At 37.4% G+C, this 25343-nt stretch overlaps 1 protein-coding gene across 2 annotated transcripts; it reads right to left on the bottom strand.

The window, feature by feature from the left end:
* tgm3l.8.S (transglutaminase 3 like, gene 8 S homeolog) lies at positions 1 to 22351 on the bottom strand. 2 transcript variants are annotated; one of them, XM_041578067.1, is made up of 14 exons: positions 22272 to 22351; positions 16065 to 16176; positions 14321 to 14494; positions 13194 to 13436; positions 12800 to 12918; positions 12492 to 12620; positions 12243 to 12414; positions 9998 to 10130; positions 8163 to 8266; positions 6940 to 7185; positions 5268 to 5579; positions 4352 to 4509; positions 1083 to 1216; positions 1 to 276 (listed from the first exon to the last, which is right to left on the bottom strand). In XM_041578067.1, the coding sequence occupies exons 2-14, from the start codon at positions 16069 to 16071 to the stop codon at positions 126 to 128; spliced, it is 2082 nt and encodes a 693-aa protein (XP_041434001.1). In that variant the 5' UTR covers positions 16072 to 16176; positions 22272 to 22351; the 3' UTR covers positions 1 to 125. The 2 variants fall into 2 exon arrangements, with proteins under 2 accessions (XP_041434001.1, XP_018093201.1); XM_018237712.2 differs by having other exon boundaries at positions 16065 to 16166; positions 22272 to 22344.
* Between the last annotated feature and the right edge of the window lie 2992 nt (positions 22352 to 25343).

Genomic DNA, 25343 nt, shown 5'->3' with positions numbered 1-25343 from the left:
GCCTGTACAAGTAATATTTATTCAGAATATAGCACTCTATTTTTTATTCTACTAATAATGATTGACACAACACAAAGTTGTTCCTGCAGTTCTATTTTCATCCTGTACAGTTGCCCCAGTCATTTCTAAGCAGAATCCACTTTAACAATATAGTATGCCTTCACATCAGATAATTTGTTGGCAGAAAAGTTAGCTGAGCAGTTTTTTTCACCGACTTTATATGGAGTGATGGCAACTTTGGTTGAATATTTTTCATTGGGTTTCAGATCTGGCACTCTGAAAATAGAAGAAGAAATTTAGAAATCATTATTATGTTTTTAATAAATAGTATATAAATACCAAGTGATCTGTCCTGCTTTGCTGCTAATGCTAAAATATGTACCAGCCCAATGCCACCACAACCCTTTACCAGTGAAAATCTGTGTCTCTACAAATACATACAATAGTTCCCCAGTCTGGCTCTCAAAATGGCCTAATAGGATAATAAGATTATTATACTGCTATGAATAGCTTTGCAGGCATGAATCATTACTGGTGTAGTGATTTCTGTAATAGTACAGTAAGTTTCTAATCTTATTCTGCATTAGTTCTCCTTTAATCGGTCATTCACAACTACAAGGGGCTTATTTACAATACTCTGAATGCCAAAAACACAAACAATTCTTGGTTTTTTTTAGTATAGTATAGTGGAAAAAAAATATACAAATATTTCTGAATTCATTTTACCTCCCAGGATGGAAAAAGCCAGAATCAGAAAATCCGGCATGTCCGACCTGCCGAGGTTGCATATAGATCAATGGGAGATGTCCCAAAGATATTCTAATCTACACTGGGTTTCATGCAATAATCGGAACATTTTGTGATTTTCAAGCAGAAATCAGAAAAAAATCTGAGATTTTGAGTGGAAAATCCAAAAAATTTGTATGATTTGTTTTTTTTTCCCCAGCAAACAAAGTGTATTTATAAATAAGGAGAAGAAAACCCGTACGGATTTGGTCGGAGTTGTTTTCAGAAAATATTGAGAAAACTTCAGACTTTGATAAATGGTCTTCCCAGTGTTTCAAATCAGATTTGCAACTTACTGAATTTTCATTGCCTCTTTAATCAGACCACTGCCTTCTAAAGTTAATAAACAGTTTTTAAGCGTTTCTCCAATTGTATTGTTGAAAATCACTTCCACAGACACTGCTTTATTTACAATCACTTTTTCAGAAACCTATAGACAAAGTGAAAGAAGGAAAAAGAACATTTTATTCACGGCTTTCTTGTTTGTGTAAATTCAGTAGAATAAACTAAAACTGAAGGAGGTTCTTTGGATACCCCACCAAAAACATAATGAAATGCTTAAAGGGATAATGTCATGAGAAAACATGTCTTTTTCAAAACATATCAGTTAATAGTGCTGCTCCACCAGAATTCTGCACTGAAATCCATTTTTCAAAAGAGAAAACTGATTTTTTAATATTCAATTTTGAAATCTGACATAGGGCTAGACATATTGTCAATTTTACAGCTGCCTCCAGTCAGGTGACTTTTGCTCTGAAAAACATCAATCACTCTTTACTGCTGTACTGCAAGTTGGAGTGATATCACCCCCCTCCCGACCCCCCCAGCAGCCTAACAAAAGAACAATGGGAAGGTAACCAGATAGCAGCTTCCTAACATATGATAACAGAAACTTGGCAGATCTAACAACAACACTCAATGGTAAAGCCAAGTCCCACTGAGACACATTCAGTTACATTAAGTAGGAGAAATAACAGCCTGCCAAAAAGTAGTTCCATCCTCAAGTGCAGGCACAAGTCTCATGACTGGGGCAGCTAGGAAAACTGAATGCCACCTAAAACCTGCCGAATTACTGTTTAAGTAAATGGGAGAGGTCCAGGGATAAATCGGGAGATGTTTCAGAGAAAAAACTCAAATATAATTCGATTCTAATTTTCGGGTCATTTAAATTTGTCTGAGTTTTACTAATTTGAGTTTAATAATAAATTATTACTAGTCGTATTTTGAATTTATGGGAGTTATGGGAGTTTTAAAAAACTCACATGAATTTGAAATTTTGACCATTGATAAATGTGCCTCTATGGGTTTTTGTCAGGGAGCCGGGAGCTCCCTCCAGGGAGGTAGTCAGGATCAAGGAGGAAGCCCTCTTGAGGGTGCAAGGTCGCGGTATCCAAAGGTTTAAGCAAAATACAAGGTCAAAGTCCAGGCAAGAGTTCAATGGCAGGCAGATCAGGATCAAATAACAAGAGTCCAGGCAGGGGGTCAAAACCAAGGCAGGAGCAGGATAAAGGAAACAGGAATCAGGAACCCAGGTTCAAAGTAGCAAAACCTATTCTTGGGCGCAATTCTGGCGTCCTGGGGGCCTTTTTATATTCAAACTTGGCGCCAAAGTGATGTCATTGACGTCCTTACGCCGGCGTGCTTGCGCCGGCGTGTTTGTGCATGTGCGTTTGCGCGTGCGTCGACGTTGCGGCGCTGGCGTCCCAGCGCCCACGTGGGCCGACTGGGCGCCGCCATTTTGGATTATTCGCCGCCGGGAGCAGACGCGCCTCTTCGCGCTCCCGGCGGCCTTGACAGAGATACTGACACCAAAAATTAAACTATTTTTTACATCTATCATAATATTGCCTTTGAAAGCTGATTATAACTTTGTCATAAAGTATTTGCACAATGATTTTACATTACCTGTCTGATGCCCCATGTTCCTCTATGAGGGGGCTGCCATATTTGTGCAGCAGTAGTCCGTTAGCATTAGAAACTCTCAGGTTGGCAAAGCAGTCAGGTTTAGGAACTTCAGCTAACAATTACTTACAAAAACAAACCTCTCAGCAAAAAACAATCAACATGACCTATAGGGGCAGATTTATCAAGAGTCAAAGTGAAAATTCAAAGTAAAAAAATTTGAATTTCAAGCTATTTTTGTGTACTTCAACTAGGGAATAGTCCAAATTATATTCAAATTTGAAAACAATTCGAAAATTGGAATATCGAAATTTACTGTCTCTTTAAAAATTTGACTTCAACCATTTGCCATTTTAAACCTGCCGAATTGCGGTTTTAGCCTATGGGAGACCTCCTAGAACCTATTTGGAGTCAAATGGTGGACTTTGGAAAAAACTTTGAATCGAATTTGATCGAATATGATGTTACTTTGATTCGAACAATTCAAATTCGAATGAATAACGCCTATTCATCTGCAGAAAGAAACGTATACAAATTTTGGTTGCTCTTTTTTTATTAAAAAAACTCACCATTTGAAATTTGACCCTTGATAAATCTGCCCCTTAATGTACATTCATATTTTAAAAAGTAGTTTTTTAGTGTCAGTGTCACTTTAAATAGCAAATTATTTCCTTTGGGTCGGTGCTCCAATTCAGAAGAAGTTGAACTGGTCCACAGATCTTTCTTACCAAGCTCTATCATTAAACTATTTTCCAAGGCTGTTGTGGGTTTGCGCATGTTATAGCTTCGGTAGCAATAGAATGCTAGTTAAGAAAGATCCCTGAAATGTTTTTGGAGGCATGTCTGCTTTATATGAACTTGTGGCTTTATTTTAGCCCTGCAGCCACAAAGGTAACCCCAACTGCAGCCATAATGGTATTGTAAGATTTAAGGCTCTTCTTATGAGGAACCAAGAGATAACTATTTTGCAGCTTAACTGGCAGAGCTGCTGCAGTGTCCAATAAATAATGTTGACTGGAGATATCCCAGGGGTGAAACTAAGGGTAGGCAGATGAGGTTCCTGCCTTGGGGTAGCACTTTACTTTACCGCTTTACTATACTATATCCCTAGCTTCTGCCTCACTTTACAGAGCCCGCTCTGTGAATGACTTTTTCAGGACTAGTGATGGGCGAATTTGGGGAGTTTCGCTTAGCTGAAAAATTCGTGAATTTCCTGCGAAATTCGCAAAACTGTGTAAAATTTGCAAAACAGCGCAGGCGTCTCATTTTTGATGCCGACGTCTGTTTTTTGGACGCCGGTGAATTTTCGCGCCAGTTTCGCAAATTTATTTGCAGGAATTCGCAGCAAATTCGCACCTGGCGAATAAATTCGCCCATCACTAGTGAGGACAGAATTAAAGAAAAAAGCAGAAGAGTTATATTAGGTATGGGGGAACCATTACTTTTGTGTCAGGCCAGGCAACTGACAGAACTTCTTCTCTGTAACTCAATCAATGGTAGCCCTGACCTTCACTGTTGGTGCTGTTTTCTATTCATAAAGGTTACTTAAGGTTGGTAGAAGAATTGCTAGTAACGTCGTATAATGCCTTGAGATTGCCCATCTTGCACCCAGACTGTTGAGTTTTATATGCATATTTGTTCCTGGACATATTACAATGTATACCTTCAGCTGCATTGGTGGGTTCTTCAAGGTAAGAACACTTTCACTCAGCAATGTTGCTCCATTTTCTTCTTCACACACAGCCACAGCTCGGATCATATTGTCAGGGGTGAGAGCATTCTGATACTTTGCATATTCTACTGTGAGGCTTATAGATTCCTCTGAAGTTCCAAAAAGGTAAAGTTAATATTAAGCAATGCTGAGTAGCAAACACATTTTTAGAACTAAGTTTGTGGCAGAAAGAAGGACAATCTTTGCCACCCTAGATGTTTTAAAGGAGAAGGAAAGCTAAGGAGACATTTTATTGCCAATATTAGCCACAATAGTGCAAGCTAGAATGCTATATTTATTCTGTAGAATGTTTTACCATACCCGAGTAAAAAGCTCTAGAAGCTCTCTGTTTGTTTGGGATAGCAGCTGCAGTATTAGCTTGGTGTGACATCACTTCCTACCTGAGTCTCTCCTTGCTCACTTATAGCTCTGGGCTCAGATTACAGCAGAGAAGGGAGGAGGAGGGAAGAGGAGTAAACTGAGCATGCTCGCGCCCGGGGCAAGGAAGTTTAAGCTGAAGGCAGGAAGTCTGATACAGAAGCCCATGTTTACACCATAGAAGGAAAGAAATGCTGTGTTATTTTTGATTTGATATAGGACGCAGAGCAGCATTACTTTGAGGGTTTACTGGTATATTTAGGTGGACCTTTCTGATAAGGCTTACTTAGTTTTAACCTTTCCTTCTCCTTTAAAATGGTATTTGCCAGCATTTCTGAAATGCTAAACACTAAATGCTATAGTAATCCAACATCTAGAGCTCTGTAAATTTGTCTGTGCCTAGCATGGACAGTACTAATACAAGCAAAAAAGGAAACTATTTCTTAGAAATAAAATTTTTAAAAAATGTGGTTATATGCATGCAATATACCTTTATTAGCAGCCACGGTGACTGATTGGGAATTAGTTAGGATTTCTTTCACGGTTGTTCTGTTATATATAATTGATGTAACAGTAAGCTTGAATTTTATGTTTTTCGTTGCAGAGGTAGGGTTTTTTATAATGAAGATGAATGGAACATCATCACCGATCTGCGGTTCTCCACTTGGCTTGAAACTGCCAGTGATTTCAGGTTTTGGCCCTTTTGGTTCATCTTGTTCCATTCTCATAGACATTGTAGCAATTCCAAAGCTTAGCAATGTTGTCCGTGCTTTATTAAAAATCTCTCTTTCTTTGGCAAAACCTTAAGTTAATAGGAAGAAAAATATGAATTCAGTACAATAGTGTTGTCTGGCTATCCTAGTTGGAATATTCAGTTTAGACACTAGTTTAGTTATAGTGACGTGCCATTCTATTATCTGAAATGTACAGTATAATATATTGGTTGTTCAGAAGGAGCAACTTAGAATAGAGCACAGGTCTAGATATAGGTTAATATGTTGGTCAAGTCAAAGGGAAAATGAACCCCTGTTTTGACATAAGATTATTCAGTTGGACTTATGTAGAAAAGATGAATAACAATATCTGCACATCCAAAAACATATTGTATTATGTGTGCATGTTTGCTCAAGTTACCTACCCCACTTAATCTAACAGTATCATGCATCCCCAACCTGAGTGATGGATTCTGGGGATTGAAGCACCTCAAGTTCATACAGCAGTCAGATGTTGAGCTAATTACTGGATCACAAGGAAATCTGGTGAAGTGTATTTCAGCCTTTATACACTGCCTAATGCAATCCTTGGCCAGTTGTGTTTCCCAACTCAGTTCATTTTAGGAATGCACCGAATCCAGGATTCCGAATCCTTCTGCCCGGCCGAACCGAATCCTAATATGCATATGCAAATTAGGGGCGAGGAGGGAAATCGCATGACTTTTTGTCACAAAACAAGGAAGTAAAAAATGTTTCCCCCTTCCCACCCCTAATTTGCATATGCAAATATCTTTCGGGAAGGATTCGGGGGTTTGGCCGAATCCAAAATAGTGGATTCGGTGTATCCCTAGTTCATTTAATATCTGATCAACAGATAAATACATTTGCTTCGTCCCACACATGACCAGATGGTCAGGGGAGCTGCTTCCATGAGGGGAGCTGAGAAAATTGCCTCAGGCAGCAGCAGCCTGCAAGTTGACTGGGCAGCAAAAAAGCCACTCCTGGTAACTTTAAGAGCTGAAATTCCTATTTATAAATTAGAATTGTGGCTCTGCTTTTGCACATTGATGATGAGGCCCCCCCCCTACACCTGCCCCGGCACTCTAAATGGTATGCACCAGGTGCGAGGGGGGCCACATCAGAAATGCTGCTTCAGGGTGGCAAGGACCCCCCGAAACGCCCCTGCAGATGGTCATTGTGGTTAAGAAACAGCAAACAGGGCAATATCTGTCTTTGTAGAGGCGTCTTTAGAGAAAAGGAAAATCCAACATGTAAAGTTATAAATACCATGCTGCTTACAAAAATAGAATATATAGAAAGGCACCAGTCTTCATGTATTGCAATTACATTGTAGGTATGAAAAGTGGGAAAGTCTAAATATGGCGAGTTAGGAATGTATTGGGAAGTAGACAATTTATATTTTTATATTTATTTATTTTATTTTTTTACCTTCGGGGTATTTGTAATCATTTGTTACATCTAGGCGGTCAAAAGAACCAACTGCCTTGGTGCTGATGAATTTTCCAACAGATACAGAGTCAGTGTAGGTATTTGAAAGAGGTCTTCCATCTCTGTATTTAATATATTGCTTTCTGTCCGAATTTACTTCACCAAATACAAAGGTGGTATCAAAATCAAAGGTCACTTCTCCCTCTTTGACAGCTTTTTGGGAGGTAGGTCCAAGGCGGAAGCTGCCTATTATAACAATATAAAAAAGAAGAACAGAAAAAAAACAATTTAAATTGGACAAGGCAAACCTTAATGATGTAGTGGAGTTTATTGTCAACCAAGACCTTCCAGTGGTTATTTTAGAAGATACAAAGACTCATGTTATCATCAGTATAGCTTCTAAAATGTATCTTGGCAACGCCGTGCATGACACCTTTCATTCTAAACCTATGATATCAATCACTGTCAATTTCTTAATCCGACCCAATCTCCCCAGCAAATAAACTTTTACATGTGGGATTCAGCATCAACTTTTTAGGTTTTCTGCTTTTGTGATCATTTTTTTTTGTCTATGAGCTTAATTAGGTCTGTAACTAAACCTCTATGAATTGCAGATATATCAACTATAGTGATGGGCAAATTTATTCTCCAGGCATGGATTTGCAGCGAATATCCACATCTCGCCGGCAGGGAATGTTTTCACAAAACTGTGGCGAAAATTCGGTATGGAAAAATATCCGCGACAAAATAATTTGGATGCCCATTGACTTTAATGCATTTTGGACAAAAGAGTCGCGTGTATAAAAATTGGCACTCGTGTCAAAATTGTTGCGGGTAAAAATTCTTTTCATTCCATTGACTTCAATGCATTTCACCAATTTTTAGCAGTTTCATACATTTTTTGGTGATGCGAGACAAAACAGATTCACCCATCACTAATCAACTATAATACGTCACTCTCTTTGGTTAGTGTGTGCATGGACAGTAGATTGTATCAAAAGTCAGAGAGTAGAACCAACATTTTTAGTTTACTATGCATGAACACTGCCTTGTGTAGCTGCAAGGGACCCCTGGACAAGATTACAAGATTGTGAAACAGCACTTAATAGAATAGTACTCATGCCCAGTGTGTTTTTCAGCAAAGAGGACCACCTCACTTAGGTTACAACAAATGTCCTTTAAGAAAAATGGTGCTGCAAAGTCACATTATCAGAACTTCTTACCATCACTTAGTTCTTGTGGGGTTGCATCCAAAATTTGCCATCCACCAAAATCATCACCAAGATCATGTCTAGTAAACCAACCTTCATCCCAGCAATGGAAATTCCTATAAAGAAATAACAAATATTGGAACATTGCATTGCTGCACAAACTCTGGAGCCATCAGATTTACAAGGTTTAGTTTGCTCAGAAAAAAAGATTTTAAAAAAAAAGATCTTGGGCCAACTAAAACTTCTTCCAGGAAATCCCTAAAAAGATAAAGAGCACAAAATGTTCAAAACATGTCTGGCTCTGAGTGCAAATGAAGTGCAAAACTCGACACTTAGGGGGTTATTTACTAAAACTCGATTTTTTTTTCTCACTTTATTAAAAAAGAGTTTTGACCAAACTCCCAAACCAGAATCCCCTTAATTAACCAATTAATTATTCTCAGGAAAATCAATTTGCCAAAACTGAAACTGGCACAAAATTGCTCAAGAGTTTGAATCGTGCAACTTTTTCAATTTGACGGTCGAATTATGCAAATAGAATTTGTTAAGTTTTCAAGCAAAAACCAGCATCAAACACCCCAAAACACCCAAAAATTGTGAAGGCAAAAAACATCTTCAAATGGTTAAAGGGACCCCTACCATTGACTTTTACAAGAATTCGATAGATTTTAGCTGGAGTATTTTTGGATTTGGATCTTGTGCTGCTTTGGGGCATAATAATAATTGATTGGGTTGACCCATGACTCATTTCAGACATGGTTTATCACAAAAAAAAATATTCTAGGACAACAGGAAATATTTAACCAGTAAACCATATTTTCATGTCATTGCTGGCAGTTGTTGAGTTGTCAAGTGGAATAATAAACTTTGGTCAGCTACTGTACCTCCCGTTCCTTTGGGTTTGTTTAGACTTTGACAATGGACAATATGTCTTAACCACTTCTCTCCACAATTTTTTTTTTACACATTATAGATGTTTAGAGTGTAGCATAGGGGTCCAAATTTTGAGTGTTGCGTAGGTTCACTTTCTTGAGGTATCTTGTTCAATATTTCCTGTCTGGGTTTCAAATCTGCCAACCTGCTCCTCAAAATGAGTACCCAACCCCCTGATGTTACTGCCCTACCTCCTTTGTCTGGTATTTAAATCAGCAAAGATACCAATCTTAGTGTCCCAGCAGCTTTAATGAAGAATAAGCTGTAACGACGGCTCACCCTGGTGGTCTAGTGGGCCGGCGGGGACGCCTGCCGCATGGTGCTTCCTCTTTTCTTGACGGTTTGTCTTAGAGCGCGTGTGGCGCACACTTCTGTGTTTTACGCCCATGCGCGTGACATCATCACGCTATGGCACGTAATTCAAAGGTATTTAAAGGGACTTAGGACTAGAAATCGTTGCCCGTAGTTAGGTCTAACTTGCTTAGTATCTGGGTAAGATTTCTGTCTGTTTGATTCCAGTTTTGATCCTTGCCTGCCTGACTATTCTGAACTCTGCCAATCCTGACCCTTGTCTGCCTGACTATTCTGAACTCTACCGATGCATGTACTGATCCCGGCCTGATTGACCTTGCTGCCTGTCTGACCCTGCTTTAACTCCACCTGTACTGACCACAGCCTGCCTAACTACGCTTTTCATCTACTCCCTGAACTGTTGCCTTCCGTCCGAAACCTTGGAAACGCACGTGCCCCTTTGCTCGTTCAGAACATCTGCTTTGCTCCTCTCAAGTTAAGACCTGGCGGCTTCTGAGTAGCCGAGGGCTCCTTCCAAGGCCAAAGGTGGCTGCTACAGGCGGAAGATTGAGCCGTGACCTAAAGCTGCAGGAGAAAAGAGGAGAGTTGGAAGCTATACTTACCACACACTGTCAGGGGAAGGGAGACTCATTCCATATTCATCAAAATACTGTTCAATCAGCAGGTTGGTATTGGTGTCATGAGCTGACTCAAAATTTGTAATCACACGGGAAGGTATCCCCAGGCATCGAAGTACTAAATTGCAAAATAAAATGTAAAAAAAGACAATATTTATAATCTTAAAAAGATGCTAGCCAAGTCATTAGGGAAATACTGATCCATGTATTAAAGGAAAGAGGAATTATTTAAAAAAAACCAAAAAAAACCACCAAGAACTGGCTTTTCATCTCCATGATGATTTGGGGTTTAGGGTTTGCTGCAGTGCCCAGGTTTGCACCAGGCACTTCAGTTACTGATTATAAATTGTGCCTTATTATTGTTTTATACACTATTTTAGGTGGCCATTACTTAGATCTCTCCTGCTTGTTATCAAGATAACTTGACCCATTCTGCCTTTTTAGTTTGGGAATGGAATTAGGAAGCTTCTCCCTGTGAACTTAGTCCTCACAGATATTAGGGACCTATTTATTAAACCTCAAAAAGGGAAGTCATGTCAAATTCAGTGGCAGATGGTCCCTTTTACATATGGAATATGTTTTTTGCCTTCATGATTGTCGAGAGTTTTGAGCTGTTTGATGCTGCTTTCTATTCGATAATCCGAATAATTCGAGTTTTTCAGGTGATAATAGAAAAAGTTGAATGATTTGAATCACTTCATGGTTTTGTTGAGTGTTTTCCTGCACAGACAATTTTCTAGCTAAATTTTTAGTAAATTAAGCAAGATCGTGGATGGGAGTTAAGCTGAGTTTTTATTATTAATACAATGGGAAAATTTTTAATAAATAGCCCCCTAGAAGTGGCTAGAAGTACTATTCAGTTCAGTAGTAGATAACTGCAATGATATAGCAACTTGCTAGTAAAACACTATTTAATATGAATCTGTAACAGAATACTATAAGTGAGGTACCCTGTATAAAATGCCAAAGTATTTTATCGGAGTTGCCAGGATGTATTTATTATTGCACCCTTACAGAAACTTTCTATTCTAATCTATTAATATTGTGATAACTCTTATGAAAAGTCATAAACTTTTATCAGAATTTCTGGAGAAGTTTTTGTAGATCAGCTTTCATAAATATGACAAAAATGTGAGCATTTTTCAAGGAAAACAATTCAATGTTTAATAAATTTGCTTTATCTTTAGCATTTTCTAGTGCAACACTGGGAGGCTTATTTATTAAACCTCTCATTTTTTTCACTGAGTTTTTAAAGGGGGAAAATTTTTAATGGAAAAAAATTGCATATTTTTCAAAATGTATTATACTCCAAAAGCTGCTAGAAATCAGAATCCAAAAATACTCCAGCTAAAGCCTTGGGACATTTTTTTTTTCTTCATGTTTGTCGATAGTTACACTGGTTTTTGTTCGATAATCCAAAACATTTGTTGTTTCTGTTCAATAATAATTTTTGGTTAGAAAAAGTAACACAGTTCAAATTGTCGCATGATTTTGTCAAGACTTTTCCAGCACGGACAAATTTTCAATCTGAATTGTTAGTGAATTAAGCCAGATCGTGGTTGTAGGTTGAATTGTTATTATTACTATAATGGGAAAATGTGACTTTTAATAAATAGCCGGCTGAATATATGGAATGTAATATATTGCACACCAGATTAAAAATAAAATCCTTTATAAAATATTAAACATTAAAAATAACTTGACCTTTTCATTCCCACCAGTATGAGCCTATAATTACCTACCATTGTGGGAACGAAAGGCGCCAGGCAAGTTTTCATTTCTATAATGAAATAAAGGATTGTGTTTTTAATCGGGTGTGCAAGCCTTCAGTAGATTCAAGGTTGCGGAATCTTACCTTCTTACTTTACAGCATTCTCCTCCATCAATATGGAAGCCTTGACACCCAGATCAAAAGCCACACGGTTGAGTTCACTGATTATCCCGTTTGCGGATCATGTGCCTCTCCTCTTACATGAGGCTTCAGCACTATTTTTTATGATATTGTCCTAAAATTATAGTGTTTTTTATGCAATTGTTAAAGATGTCCTGAATTGTGGTTAGAGCATGGGAATGCCTATGGCTACATATTATTACTGGTTTCCTTTCATCATTGAGAAAATAGAGGGTTTTCTCATGCCTATTCTATGTATTGAGTATTTATTATCTTACTGTTGATGAGAGGACATGGCTCATTCCATTATAAACATATGAAGGGAAAAAAAACACAAACCTGTACACAGGACACCAGCATATACCCAGCACTGTCCAAATTTCACTGGTCCATTTTTACGCCAGCTCCGGAGTATTGCTGCACTTCCACTCCATGAGCTAGGAGTTTGACCTCCTGTGTAATCTCCTGTCCAGTTTCCCACTAAGACACCTCTGTCGTCATTACTGTTGACCTAAAAAAACTTATTACAGTTAACTCTGTATTTGGTCCCTTTGTTTAAAAAATACATAAATAAATAAATGTGCTCACCATAGAACTTAACACCCGTCCCACATAGATTGGATCATTTCTTTTAGAGACATCTGTGGTGGGATCTGTTTTGTACTCTCGACTGCTATCTAGCAAGAATAAGCCAATGTCCAAAATATCCCCCTCAAACTGTTAAACAGAGTACACAAAGGAATGGTTTCAAACTAATTTAGGAATGAGAATTTGAGAAACATTTTATAAAAGGATGTGTGATTTACTTTAATGAGATGAATCTCTCTCATTAGAATCTCAGTTTTTCTCAGTTCTCAACAACAACAATAACTTTTTTCTAAAAATAAAATATATACCTGGGCATAGTCCCATCTTCTGCTTCCTTTGAAACTTGAACTCCCAGTGAAAATCAGTCCTGTTTCATTAAGCACATACTCATTCCTTTCTGCTTCATTGCTCATGTATACCTGGTCCTCTGACAAATCAAAAAGAGTTTTATTAAAAAATAACCATTATGTCAATAATTTATTAAAGGTCAAGCATAAAGAAGCAAAGTTTGTTACTGGTCTAATAATTACAGTAACCGGGTAGGATTTACTGGTCAGGTTGGTTGCTATGGGGTACTAGACCTGGAAACATTACTCCTTTTAGGACCATAGGACCCCAATTATCAAAGGGTACACGTTCTGTGTATTCTTCATTTAAAAGTAAAAATTTATGTCTTTGTAGCAGATAAATAAAAATACATACCCTGATTCCAAGGGTTAAAGAGAACAATCCATTCGAAAAGTCTGTAAGATGCTATGCGGCCAGACCTGTTGACATTTGCAGTCACCTTGTAACGCCCGATGACAGCGTCTACTGGAATATTTATTTTAACGGTCACAGTTCCCCCACTGCTTTGACCACGAGATGCGCTCCAGGTTTTTGGGTTCACATTTGTGGAGACTGGCATTACAACTTTAGTTTTATTGGATACTGAAGGCGATGGACCTGCCAAGATTAGTTTCCAGTGAGCAAAATGTCAACTGTAGTCACTAGCCACTTGCAAATTTAAATGACATTAAAAAAAATGTTCAGTAACTTTTTTGACACCTGGCATAATAATGGCCCAAAAATGAGGGGAAGCTCATGACCTGCCCATGTGCATTCCCTCCTATATGCAACACTGCCAGAACCAAGCAATGCTGCATGTAAGCATTCCCAATTTACAGTAGGCAGCCTTTTCCTAATAACTAAGAACCTTTGGCGCACTTTGCCAGGCCTAGATCCGGCAGGGCTGCGCAAATTCACGAAGATCCGAAGTTGCGCACAAGTTTCCGATCGTTTGCGAAGTTGCGCTAGCGATGTTACGATCAGCGGTTCGAAGTTACGCTAGCGATGGCAAATTTGCATACGGCATGCAGTTAAAGTACAATGTCTTTATATGCTGCAGCAAAGACATTACACTACACAAGGCCAGGGATTAGGGAACCTTAATAAATGTGATCTAATGGCCTACACATGTGTCCACAGTATAGTTTAGGTGCTATGTGGGGCAAAGTGGCAAAATGACGTCACGCTGGTGAATTTTCGCTAGCGTTAGCCACTTAACCCTTTAGTAAATTTGCCCCTTGGAGTGAGAAAATCTCGCACATAAAAATTGACGCCCATTGACTTCAATGCATTTCGCAAATTTTTCGCCATTTCGCCCTTTTTTTTTCGACAAAGCAAAATGGGACAGAATTGCTCATCATTACACACCTTAGCTTAAAAAAAGCTACAGTAAATGACATTTCAAACCCCTTTTAATGGTCCAACTACAGTTATTAGACTCTCATAAGATTAAGATCCAACATCTCCAAAGAAAAATCATCTGTGTGAACTGGAACCATTACCTGTTTCCACAGCTATAGCCAGACTCTCTCCAGTAGAGAAAGGCCGGTTGAAATTAAATGAGTTTATGATGTATTCTCCTCTTCTTACTACAAAGGACGTGGAGTCATAGTCACTGGTATGGTGATTCGCAGCATTGGTTTGCTTCTGAATATTTACACTTCTCAGCTGAAGGGCTAAGGAGAGACCATTCAAAAATATGACTTAAAGTATGAAGAAAACAAGTAGTTTAAAAAAAAGTTCAGTTTGTTCTTATTCCTTTCTTTAGCTAATATTTTTAAAGGGCTGGCACATAGTGGTTTACATTCAGTAAGCAGTGCAAGGCTTTAGCTACAGGAAAGGAAGAACTTGTCCATCTTAAAATCAAAAAGCAACAGATGTTACATTGAATGAAAAATCAACGGCAATGATGGCTAGAAGAGTGTTTGTAGATCATGAGAAGTAAAGGCTCTTGGATAAGGTTTAGCAACTGTTCAGGGGACTGGGATATTTTGTAGCCCTCTTTTATTCAATTTATTCTTCTTCTATCCAGAATTGTCTAATAAATCTTGTCTTAAATGTGGTGTTTGTTGAATGCCTTAGCAACTTGATGTCAGACTTTAGGTTGATAGCTGATTGGCTATAAGGCTATATACCTTACCTATACTTTGTAAACAAAATTCATAGAATTTTGAAGCTGTGTTTTCCCTGTAAATGTAATTTATGTCATGTCCTTTAAGATACATCTATCGTTGAGAGTCAGAGAGTTTTAGAAAGAGTGGTGGAACTTTACATCCTATGAAAGCACAAAACATAATTATAGTTTTGAGTTTTCATAGGATGTAAAGTTGCACCACTCTTTCTAAGAAAGGTATTATGTAATATGCATGGATGAATGTAATATATAATTATACAATGAAACATCAATTTTACATCCCCCTGATTTAAAGTTTTTCCTAATTTCACACTTTTTTTTGTGGTCCCACCAATTAATGTCTAATATAACCTCTAATGCATTTCCCTGAATTTTACACCATTTTTTTCTGATCCCCTAAAGAATGGAGGTTCAACTTGAGTAAAGCTTTGTTCAGGAGGCAAGTTTAAGTTGGAACACACAACACCATTATTTCCATCAGATGCCTCAATAAATCTGCTTAATCTTTAGAGAAGGTGAAGGGGAGAGAGAGAGAGAGGGAGAGAGGGAGAGGGAGAGAGAGAGAGAGAGAGAGAGAGAGAGAGAGAGAGAGAGAGAGAGAGAGAGAGAGAGAGAGAGAGAGAGAGAGTGAGTGCTCAGGTATAGCCCGTATTGTGCTGCACCTGGGAACAGTGAGTTCAGGGGTCACTCCCCTTTTATTTATATTAAGCTTACTATAAGTGCTCATATATATTATCGTGCACAAATGTAATTTCTTGCTTTAAAATGTATACACATATTTGCTGAACATAGTGCCAGTCTCCTTAAACAGCACCAGAAATTGAATAATCAGTGCACAGATCTGTAATTTTGACATGGAAAAAGACATTCAGCTAAAGACCCCAGTCAGTTTGCTGTCATTCACATCAGTCCCAGCTCCCAGTGAAAGTCAAAGTCCAAATTCCCTATGGAGTTCACATAACACATTTAGCAACAAACTGAGGCCATTGTTTTAAAAATAAATTCAGTTCCCTCATTAGTCTGTAACCAAACTGAAAAAGAAAAAACACAATTTAAAAGTAAAAAGCATGCAATAATACAAAAAAAAAGGATATTAGCTCCTTGTTACTTACTGGTCATGTTGCTGGTTTTGGATTTGCTGTACTATGAGAACAAGTAGACTGATTTTGGGGTTCTTCCATCATCCTTTATACTTTAATTGTTGGGCCGTCCTTCTGCATGGAACTAAAATATGTTAATTGCACTGGGTGAGGTTTGATTTCACAAATTTTAAAATTAATACTCCTATACATTGAACATGTAAGATTACTCAAAGTTGGGCGTGTGGCTGAGTTAGATTTCAGTTGCCCAAATTCACAGAACCTGTCTGTGGACTTACAATTAAATCATAAGGATCACTTCTGTTTGTTAATATTGTTTAATTGTTGCAATGTTCCAGGGAATGCCTTATGCTTTTTTTTTTAAAGACTCAAATCAAGCACCGCCATGAGACCAGTAAACAGCTTGCTTTGAAAAGGTGTTCTGTCTATTATTTAATTTTCTCTAAAACTAAAATTAATAAACATATATTTTTATAAAAAATAAAATAAGATTAGTGGAGGAGGGTTAATATTTCCAAAACTCTTCGACTCTAGTAGATGCTGCACAAAACCAAAGAGATGGAAAACAATGTAAAAATTATTAGGGACCCCCAACATTAAATCACAAATTTTGGGGAAGATTCTTAAATTGAAAATTCAAAAATTTGAAGTTTATTTTAGTGTAATTCGATGAGGGAATAGTCCCAATTTTGATTCAAATTTAAAAAAAATTCAAAATACGAATTTTGAAATTCATCATGAAATTCATCATCAAATTTGATTCGAATTTGCAGCTTGATCCTTTCACTTGTTTTAGAAAAATAGATTTTTTAATACATTTTGATTGGTAATTTTTTTCGAATTTCGAGTTTATGGGAGTTGATGGGAGTTTTTAGAAACTCCCATAAACTCGAAATTCGACTCTTGATAAATCTGCCCCTTAATGTTTTCTGTTTCTCATTTTAATTACACATGTGTATGCGTCTGTATATAGTGTTTAGTTGTTTATGAATACTTATTAATGTTGAATGGAAGAAGCAGCTGAGAAGAAGGGGGAAGAAGGCCACAGGGCTACAATAAATGTTCAATCAAAGTATGCATTTGCCATTTGCATAGTGATTTTAAAGTTGGTGAAAATAAATGGTACAGAAGGAGAGAATATTTGATGTCCCACTGAGGAGTATGGAAAAAGTAATGGAGAGTTCAGGTGTGGAGCAAACATGTCATCTTAAATAGAATATGTCATACAAATAGGACACAAAGTACATGTTTAGACCAAGTACCTTTGAATAGTGTCAATAAGCACAACATTTGCATCATTTTACCATATACACACATGTGGCTGCTTGCATTTATAGTTTGTACAGCTTTGTATCATCGGCAAAAATAGAAACAGTACTCGAAAGACTGTTGCAATACTCTATTAACAGCACTGGTCCAATTACAAAATGTTCCATTTATCACCACTCTCTGTTACTGTATGTATCCTTCAGCCTCTATCTAAATACAAATATTATATTCCAGGACAACATTCCTAAGTAACCTTCTGTGTGGTACAAAAAAGTAGATCACATACACTGCCACCCCAATGTCTATGTTACTGCTCACCTCCTAATTAAAAGTAATTAAAATTGTCTGGAATGATCTATTCCACATAGAAAGCAAGCTGGCACTAACTTATTGCCCCTTCAAAAGGTTTACTAAAACTAATGTCAAACTGGTCTACAGTTTTCAAGTGGATTTTCAAGCCATTTTGAAATTGGCACCACCTAAACAATGTTTTCACCATGCCAGATCTGAAAACAAATCTGGAAAATAAAGTAAAGCAAAGTAAGCAATGACATTAAGGGGTACATTTATTAAAGGTCACATTTTTCGAATTGCTATTTGTCACAAAAAAAAAGTGCAACTTTTCTGGGATTTATTATGTAACAAAACAAATCTGAAAATACTGTACTCATCAATGGCAGATGTCGCTTTTACAATTGGAAGATGCTTCTTGCCTTCATGATCTTCGAGGGTTTTTGGCATTTTGACACTTTTTTGTTGTCTGACAATCCGAAAAAGTTTTCGAGCGGCAATTAAAAAAAAAGTCGCATGATTTAGATTTTTTTAAAGAAAAATAAGAACTTTTTTTTATCTATAAAATAACCCCCAAAGCCTTTATCAAAAATGATTCTATTTTTTTAATAAATTAGTGAATCTAATACAGAACTTTGCTGCCACACACCCTACTCCAAGTTTAGAATGCACACCATCCTTCAGCCAGTTTTCTATTCATTTACAGTCTTAAAAAGACCTTAATTTAGAAAGTGGTTGTCTACCTATTGCTTGCCAATATTATATAACATTATATACGATTATATAATTATATATGAAATCTGGTTTAAATGACTTAGCTATTAATATCATCTACCTATTTGCTATTGCATAAGTAAAAAAAATAGAATGAATGGAACACACTTGGCATTCCATCATCTAAAAATATAGACTTCTGAACACCTTCTACCTTTTGTTAATTTTGGCTTACATTCAACCTCATAATAGGTTTTAGAAAATAAAGGGTGTAATGCAACAACCACAGTTCTGTAGTTCGTAGACTCTGCAATCATCACATAGGTAAATAAAGGTGCACACCCTTTAAATGTAATACAGCAGATACATGGAAATTATAGCGTGTGGCTATGTGCGAGCCGGGCCAACCCAGCCAGGCGCCCTAGGCAACCTGGCCGGGCACGGCGCCGGCTGCGTAAGTGCACATGCACGAAAGTGTGCTCGATCGCGCATGCGCGAATGTACATGCGCATTATTACAAAAAAATATTAGTGGCAGTCGGGGAGAGACGGGACCGGAGAATGGTGTAGGCGTCAGAGCCCCCCCAGCTTTGCGCCCTCGGCACGTGCCTACTCTGCCTACCCCTAGTTCCGGCCCTGCTCAGAGATTAGAAGCCATCAATTTAAGGGGCAGATTTTTCAAAGTTTTTGAAGTTATTCGAATTTTTTTAACTTTAATAATTTTGAATGTACGCACAAATTGAATGGGAGATTATTTATGAAAAAGTTAAACAAAGCGTTTTCCTCCAGAAAAAAAAACTCGAATGTCAAGAAGGCTTTTCAAATAGTTCAACGGACCTCTGCTATTGACTTCTACCTGAACTCGGCAGGTTTTAGGTGGAGAGTATTCGAGTTAGAACTGTTTCTAGGGTCAGTGTGTGATAAATCCCACTTTCAAATTGGTGGTTTAAAATTAAAGTTTGTGAATTTTGACCAAATCCCATTTTATCACTTTAGTCAAACAAAATAAATTTTAATTACACTGTATAAAGTATTTGAATCTTGTTTCCTTCATTTTGGGAATTCATAATTATAGCAAGCAGGCAGGAGTCATATTGTGGACACTGTTATTAAGGCAATCCTTGCATCATCTCAGAATCATCTCAAAATCTTGTTTGTGCATCAGAATGGGGGACCTGATGTCCATTCCAATGCACTGGCTACACAATTAATGTTTAAAATATTTTATTTGATTTTCATATTAAACAAATGAAATCAAAATGACAACAAATGTTATGCAGATGAAGAAAATATGTTGCAAAGGAGACAATGGCATGATAGTATCAAAACTATATCATTCATGAAAAATAACAAAAAACGAACTAAAAATTAACTAAGCCAGTGGATGCACAAGTAATAAAAGAAAGAAAAAGCCCATTTATCATCTGGAGTGTCAGATAGGTCATCTAACTATTAAAGAAAGCGCATTATTTGATCGCCAGTATTGGAGTTACAGATTTCAAAATAAGGAGACCAAACCAGCCTAAAAGAATCTTTGGAAATACTTCCTTTAGTTTTAGTTATTAAGGCTTCTTGCCAACTAAGCTGATTCATATAAGAGATGATGTCCGATAATGAGGGGGGTTCCTTTTGTAACCGGCTACACAATTAAATGGTGAAGAGAACGGGGGAATGTGTAAAGAGCAGTGACATCTAGGAAGTGCTGAATGGAAAGTGACAGTAATTGCCTGCCCCGCCTCTATGCCTAGGCATAGAGGAGGGGCAGACAATATTTGATTGACAGCTGAGACTGACAGCTGAGATTTTTAAACGAGTTTACAACAGCTATGAATACACTAATAAAAAAAAGAATTTGAATTTCATGTTTTATTTGAAAATAAATTGTATTATACAGATTTTTATGTCTGGATGACAGGTCCACTTTAATAAATCTGCCCCCAAATGTTACATGCAGGAATTTAGAAACCATCAGCGGATCAGTTTAATATATGACTATGTTTATGGGAAAATGCAGTTTTGAAAAAAGTAATAATTCTTGTACCTATGTATCTTAATCGTGTACAGAAATATTGAATACATATTAAAGAGCGAAGTATCAGCAAAAATGTTTGCTTCCATACATCTATTCTGAAGGACAAAGGCTCAAGAATAGAGAGATTCCAAAAGAAGCACATTTGACATTTGTTGATACTTTAGCTTAAATCATTCATGTGGCAGTTTCATAGTAGCATGGTAGCATAACAATTTAGGTTGACACATATCCATAGACTATTTGTCTAAATGAAAACCCCCATTTGAAGCCTCTCCAATTCGCCTCAGAGTGGGATGTTGTACCGTGTTAGCCATTGAAAAAAATGCAGAAAATGTAAAGTTTGGTGATACCGCACCGTCCACAGGAACACCAATTAAAAGGCTCATTTACCTGCAAATCAGACAATGCGGTGTACCTAATAATGTGTTTGAAATGCCCCACTACAGGACTCTATGTGGGAGAAACAGGACAAACACTGCGCCAACGGATGAACTCCCACAGGTTTAACATCAAGCATGGCAACACAGATGCCCCAGTGGCAGCACACTTCTGCAGCAGTACCCACAGCATCAAAGATCTTCGAGGTCACAGTTTTAAAGGGTAACTTCGAGACACAACAGGAGCGGAAGGAGTGGGAATTCAAACTCATGAGAAAGTTTAACACCCTAGAATGTGGTCTGGACAGAGACAGGAGTTTTATGTCCAGATATGACTTTAACTTAGGGATATGACACCTAGAAAAAAACACAGCTAAGGACAATCTACAACTGAAAAGACAATTTCCCTAGGCTGACGTCACCTCACAACAAGGTGCTGACTGTACTAGTGTCTGCTTTCTTGACCAAAGCTAAAGTGCTTACCCTAGGGGGCTTATCAATATCTGGGCTGAAATATTGTATTATCTTTACAGGTCACAATTCCTGTTTGTAGTCTTTATATGTACCTGTATCTTGACCAATTCCTAATTTGCACTGTTGTGTTAACCTTACCCTATTCTGTCTTGGTCTAGTTCAAACTATGTGACCTGACTGAATCCAGACCTCTGGACTATTTACAACCAGTCCTAATTACTATTATTATCTCAACAAGTTATCTCTGTCTATCTGAAACTTTCTAATTTACTGCCCATAAACCCTTTTTCAATGATCTAACAGTATATATATGATGTGCCTTTCAAGCCTTTTATTTGTATTTTGCCTGATGAAGGGGTCTGTGTGCTCCGAAAGCTTGCAATTGTTACTTATTCAGTTAGCCAATAAAAGGTATCACCAAACTTTACATTTTCCTCAGAGTGGGAAAAATTCCTTTCTGACTATTAGAAGGCAATCGAACCATTCCTTGGTTCAACCTTTTGCTAAGAGCTAATTTCAGTAGCCTTGTATATTTTCCCTTACTAAAAAGCCATCCAACCTTTTCTTAAAGCTATCTGATGTATCTGTCAGTACAACCACTTGAGAGAATGCCACAACTTCACATTTTTCACATAATAAAACTGAATCTCCTTTCTTCTAATCTCAGTAGTGGATACCTTGGTGGCAGATTTATAAAGGGTCGAATTTTGAGGTGATGGGAGTTTTTTTTTTTTTTAAAACTCCCATCAACTCAAAATTGGAATAAAAAAAGACCAACCAAAATTTCTTAAATTTTTACATTTTAGTGAATATGCTGTATCCAATCGTTTAAATCGAATTCTGATCGTATTTGGTCAAATTCAATTTGAAGTATTTTAAAAAAAAAAACTTAGAATTTTTAAAGTGCACCAAATGACTCCAAATAGGTTCTAGGAGGTCCCCCATAGGCTAATACAGCAATTTAGCAGGTCTTAGATGGCAAATTAGAGTTTATTGTATGGTATCCTTATATATTTATACATAGTAGTAAGAAACAAAAAACAAAGAGATCGCTCAAGCTCACCGTTCCAGCTTCCTTGTACTCTTGCCAGGTGCTCAGTCCTCAGTGTCCCCACTGCATCAACATCAAAAAACTCAGCAACAGACGGCACTTCTGGAGGGATTTTATTTCAGCAGACTGTAAGTATATAACCCCTAACGTGTTCCGGGAGTAACTCCCTTGATCATCGGCTTGCAGCAAATTAGACATAATTGTTCTTTTATACATGTATTTCTAGTGGCCCCTACTGGGCTCTCCATAAAATACAAATTTTATTAGGTACATTTAAAACCATTGTTTACTAAAAACAGTTACTTTTAAAAATATTGCTTTAAAAACTTTGTATCATCTGGGAAAACTAAACAGACTATGATATATAACACTTTAATCATATATATTTTTATATATATGTATAGAAGGTTTTTTCGTTTCTTTTTTTATCTCTTCAATTTATGCTTGGCTATCAGTTGTTTATTATTTATTTAATATTTTGGTTTTCTTATGCTTTTCCCATTTTTTTGATTTCTTGAACATCTATCTTTTAGATATACCCACCATTCATAACGGACTTTATGGGGGGGAAAAAGCTAATTGAAAAAATGCTAAGGTAGAGGCAATGGGCAAAACAGTCCCTCTCAGTATAGGTAACTAATATCTTGTCTAGAATTTAGACCATTTGGTATCCTTGTCCCCAATTTAAGGATCCAACACGCTTTTCTTAGATTTAAATTATAAATCATCTCCTCCTCTAATAGGGACCTTAACCTGTTCTATCACTTTGACCTTTAAACCTCTGATGCCATTTGGGGAACACATTGTGAAGTGTTTGCCCACAGGAGTTGCGTTATCCTTACTTGTGATTGTCCTAATATGTTCTCTCACTCTGTCCTTCAAGCTTCGAATTGTACGACCCACATATTGTTTGCTACAGTGTCCACACTCCAATAGATATATCACCCTCTTTGTATTACAATTGTAAAAGCCTCTGCTCTGAAAGGATTGCCCGGTAAAGTTAGATTTAAACTCTGTACCGGAAGAGATGACTTTACAGGTCTTGCACACTGTAGCACCACATCTATAGGTGCCTCTTACAGACAGCCAGTTTCCCATAGGGTTCATTGGAGCTGATGAGACCAGACTTGGTGCCAGTATTTTGCCCAAGGTGGGTGCTTTTCTAGAAACATATCTCACATCAATTTGTGATAAAACCTCTGCCATTCTAGAGTCATTCTTTAGCACCAGTAAGTATTTTTTTTTATTATATTACAAATCTGTTTAAACTCTTCACTATATTCAGTTACAAAAAACACTTTTTGTTTTTCAGTGTTATCCATTTTCATTGCATCAGAACGAACTTCTCTCCTATCCGATGTGAGAGCCCTACTTGCCTTCTCATAAAAAGTCTTAATCAGATCTTTCAAGTAACCCCTATTATGTAATCTAAGTCCTAACTGATTAGACTGTTCTTTATATGTCTTCTCCAAGCTACAATTCCTCCGGTACCTCACAAACTGACTGTATGGGATGCTTTGTATGATGGGTTTTGGGTGACTGTTGGATTGAAGTATTGTGTTGCCTGCAGTAGGCTTTCTAAAAATATCTACGTCTTTCTTCCCCGTGTGATTATTACCTTTCAATTTAAGGTCTAAAAAGTTAATTAATTTCTTGTGATATTCCAACGAAAATTGAAGACCATGATATTGAATATTATCCCTTAACAGCCTTCCAATAATTTTTCCATCGCAGATGTCAACATATTGGTCTATAATTGCCAGTTTAATCCCTATTTAAATACTGGATAGCAGTTTTCCTCCAACAAAAGAGTAAAAGTGATCGGACTGAACTAAAGTTAGTACTCTCTAAGTACTTGAGGGTTTTTTTCATCAGGCTCTGGAGCCTTGTTCAGATTAACTTTGTGTAAAGTTTTGCATAAGTAAAGTACCGTATTCTATGTTAGCCAGGGTGGGTCTTCAAATTCTATCACATATGGTATCCCAAACCCAGAACAAACCGAAGGTCCCGGAATCAGCAAACGCTTCTGCCTATAGCAGCCGCTTTTGGCTTCAGGAGGAGCCCTCCGCTACTCAGATTCCACCAAGCTCTTAAAGTGAGAGGACCAGGGAGAAAGTTCTGGACAGGCAAGGGAACCGTAACATATACAGGACTGTGAGAGTACCAGCCAGACAGTTCAGTACAGAATCATGATATGCTGGGGTCAGAACCAATCAGTAACATGGTACACGGTCAGTATCCAGAAGGGTGGTTAAACTGGCATGGGTCGGTTCAGGCAGCGATACAGCAAGGTCAAAACAGGGAAAGAAGAACAGTCATGATTTAATATCATTTTAAATGCCATTTATTTTCTGTTTTTATCAGAAAGTGTTACAATCTATGCTTTTTGCAAAAAATAAATAAATGAGGCATTACAGTTAGTGTTCCCCGAGGATTCTAGTACCTTATCAATTGCTATATATTCTGGGTTCCTGAGAGACTCATCAGTGCTTTGTGGCAAGGGCAAAACATACAGCTCTGGGTTTTCAAGGGTGCTGAACATGGTTGCGCAGTCCATTGTCTACCAAACAGGCTAGTTTCTGGGGACAACGCTATATTGCAGATCAAAGTAATTATTACTACTGGAAAAAAATATCTATATCCTGAATGTCTTGCCAGCACTTGCAGTATAAGGGACATCAATGGAAAAAAAACAACCCTCAAAACTAATTTTGTTGGGGACAGACGAGGAGTGGGAGCATGGACTAGTGGGGGGTTGGTTATATGTTGCTTTGCTCTGGTCCCCTCTGAAGATTTTTTTGACTATTTATGCCATTGTTCCCAACAGAAACAAGAGAGACTGTTTGATAATATTTTTATTGAATAATTTGTATTTACAGGGTTTGTTTCTCATGTGTAATTTATATGTTAACTTAGCTGAAGGTATGCAGTATGGTCACTTGTATTTTGTGCTTAGAAAGAAAGATTAGAAAACCAGGTCTGGTTCTTGGTAATGAGTTCAGATCATTATTCACATGAATCTATATTATTCTTCTATTCATATAAAAGAGTATCCTGATCATACAGAAGCATTTCTATGGAATG

The sequence above is a fragment of the Xenopus laevis genome, chromosome 9_10S (assembly GCF_017654675.1).
Source record: "Xenopus laevis strain J_2021 chromosome 9_10S, Xenopus_laevis_v10.1, whole genome shotgun sequence".
In the NCBI taxonomy this organism is placed as follows: domain Eukaryota; kingdom Metazoa; phylum Chordata; class Amphibia; order Anura; family Pipidae; genus Xenopus; species Xenopus laevis.
The sequence above is the reverse complement of the archived record's forward strand: the minus strand, read 5'-3'. Positions and strand labels throughout refer to the sequence as shown.

What these genes read in the sequence shown, in the direction of transcription:
- tgm3l.8.S (XM_041578067.1), bottom strand. An exon ending in TGATTACAAATACCCCGAAG is followed by an intron (nt 5,580 to 6,939) that starts GTAAAAAAATAA and finishes TATTAACTTAAG; the next exon opens with GTTTTGCCAAAGAAAGAGAG. An exon ending in AAAGAGGCAATGAAAATTCA is followed by an intron (nt 277 to 1,082) that starts GTAAGTTGCAAA and finishes TTCTATTTTCAG; the next exon opens with AGTGCCAGATCTGAAACCCA.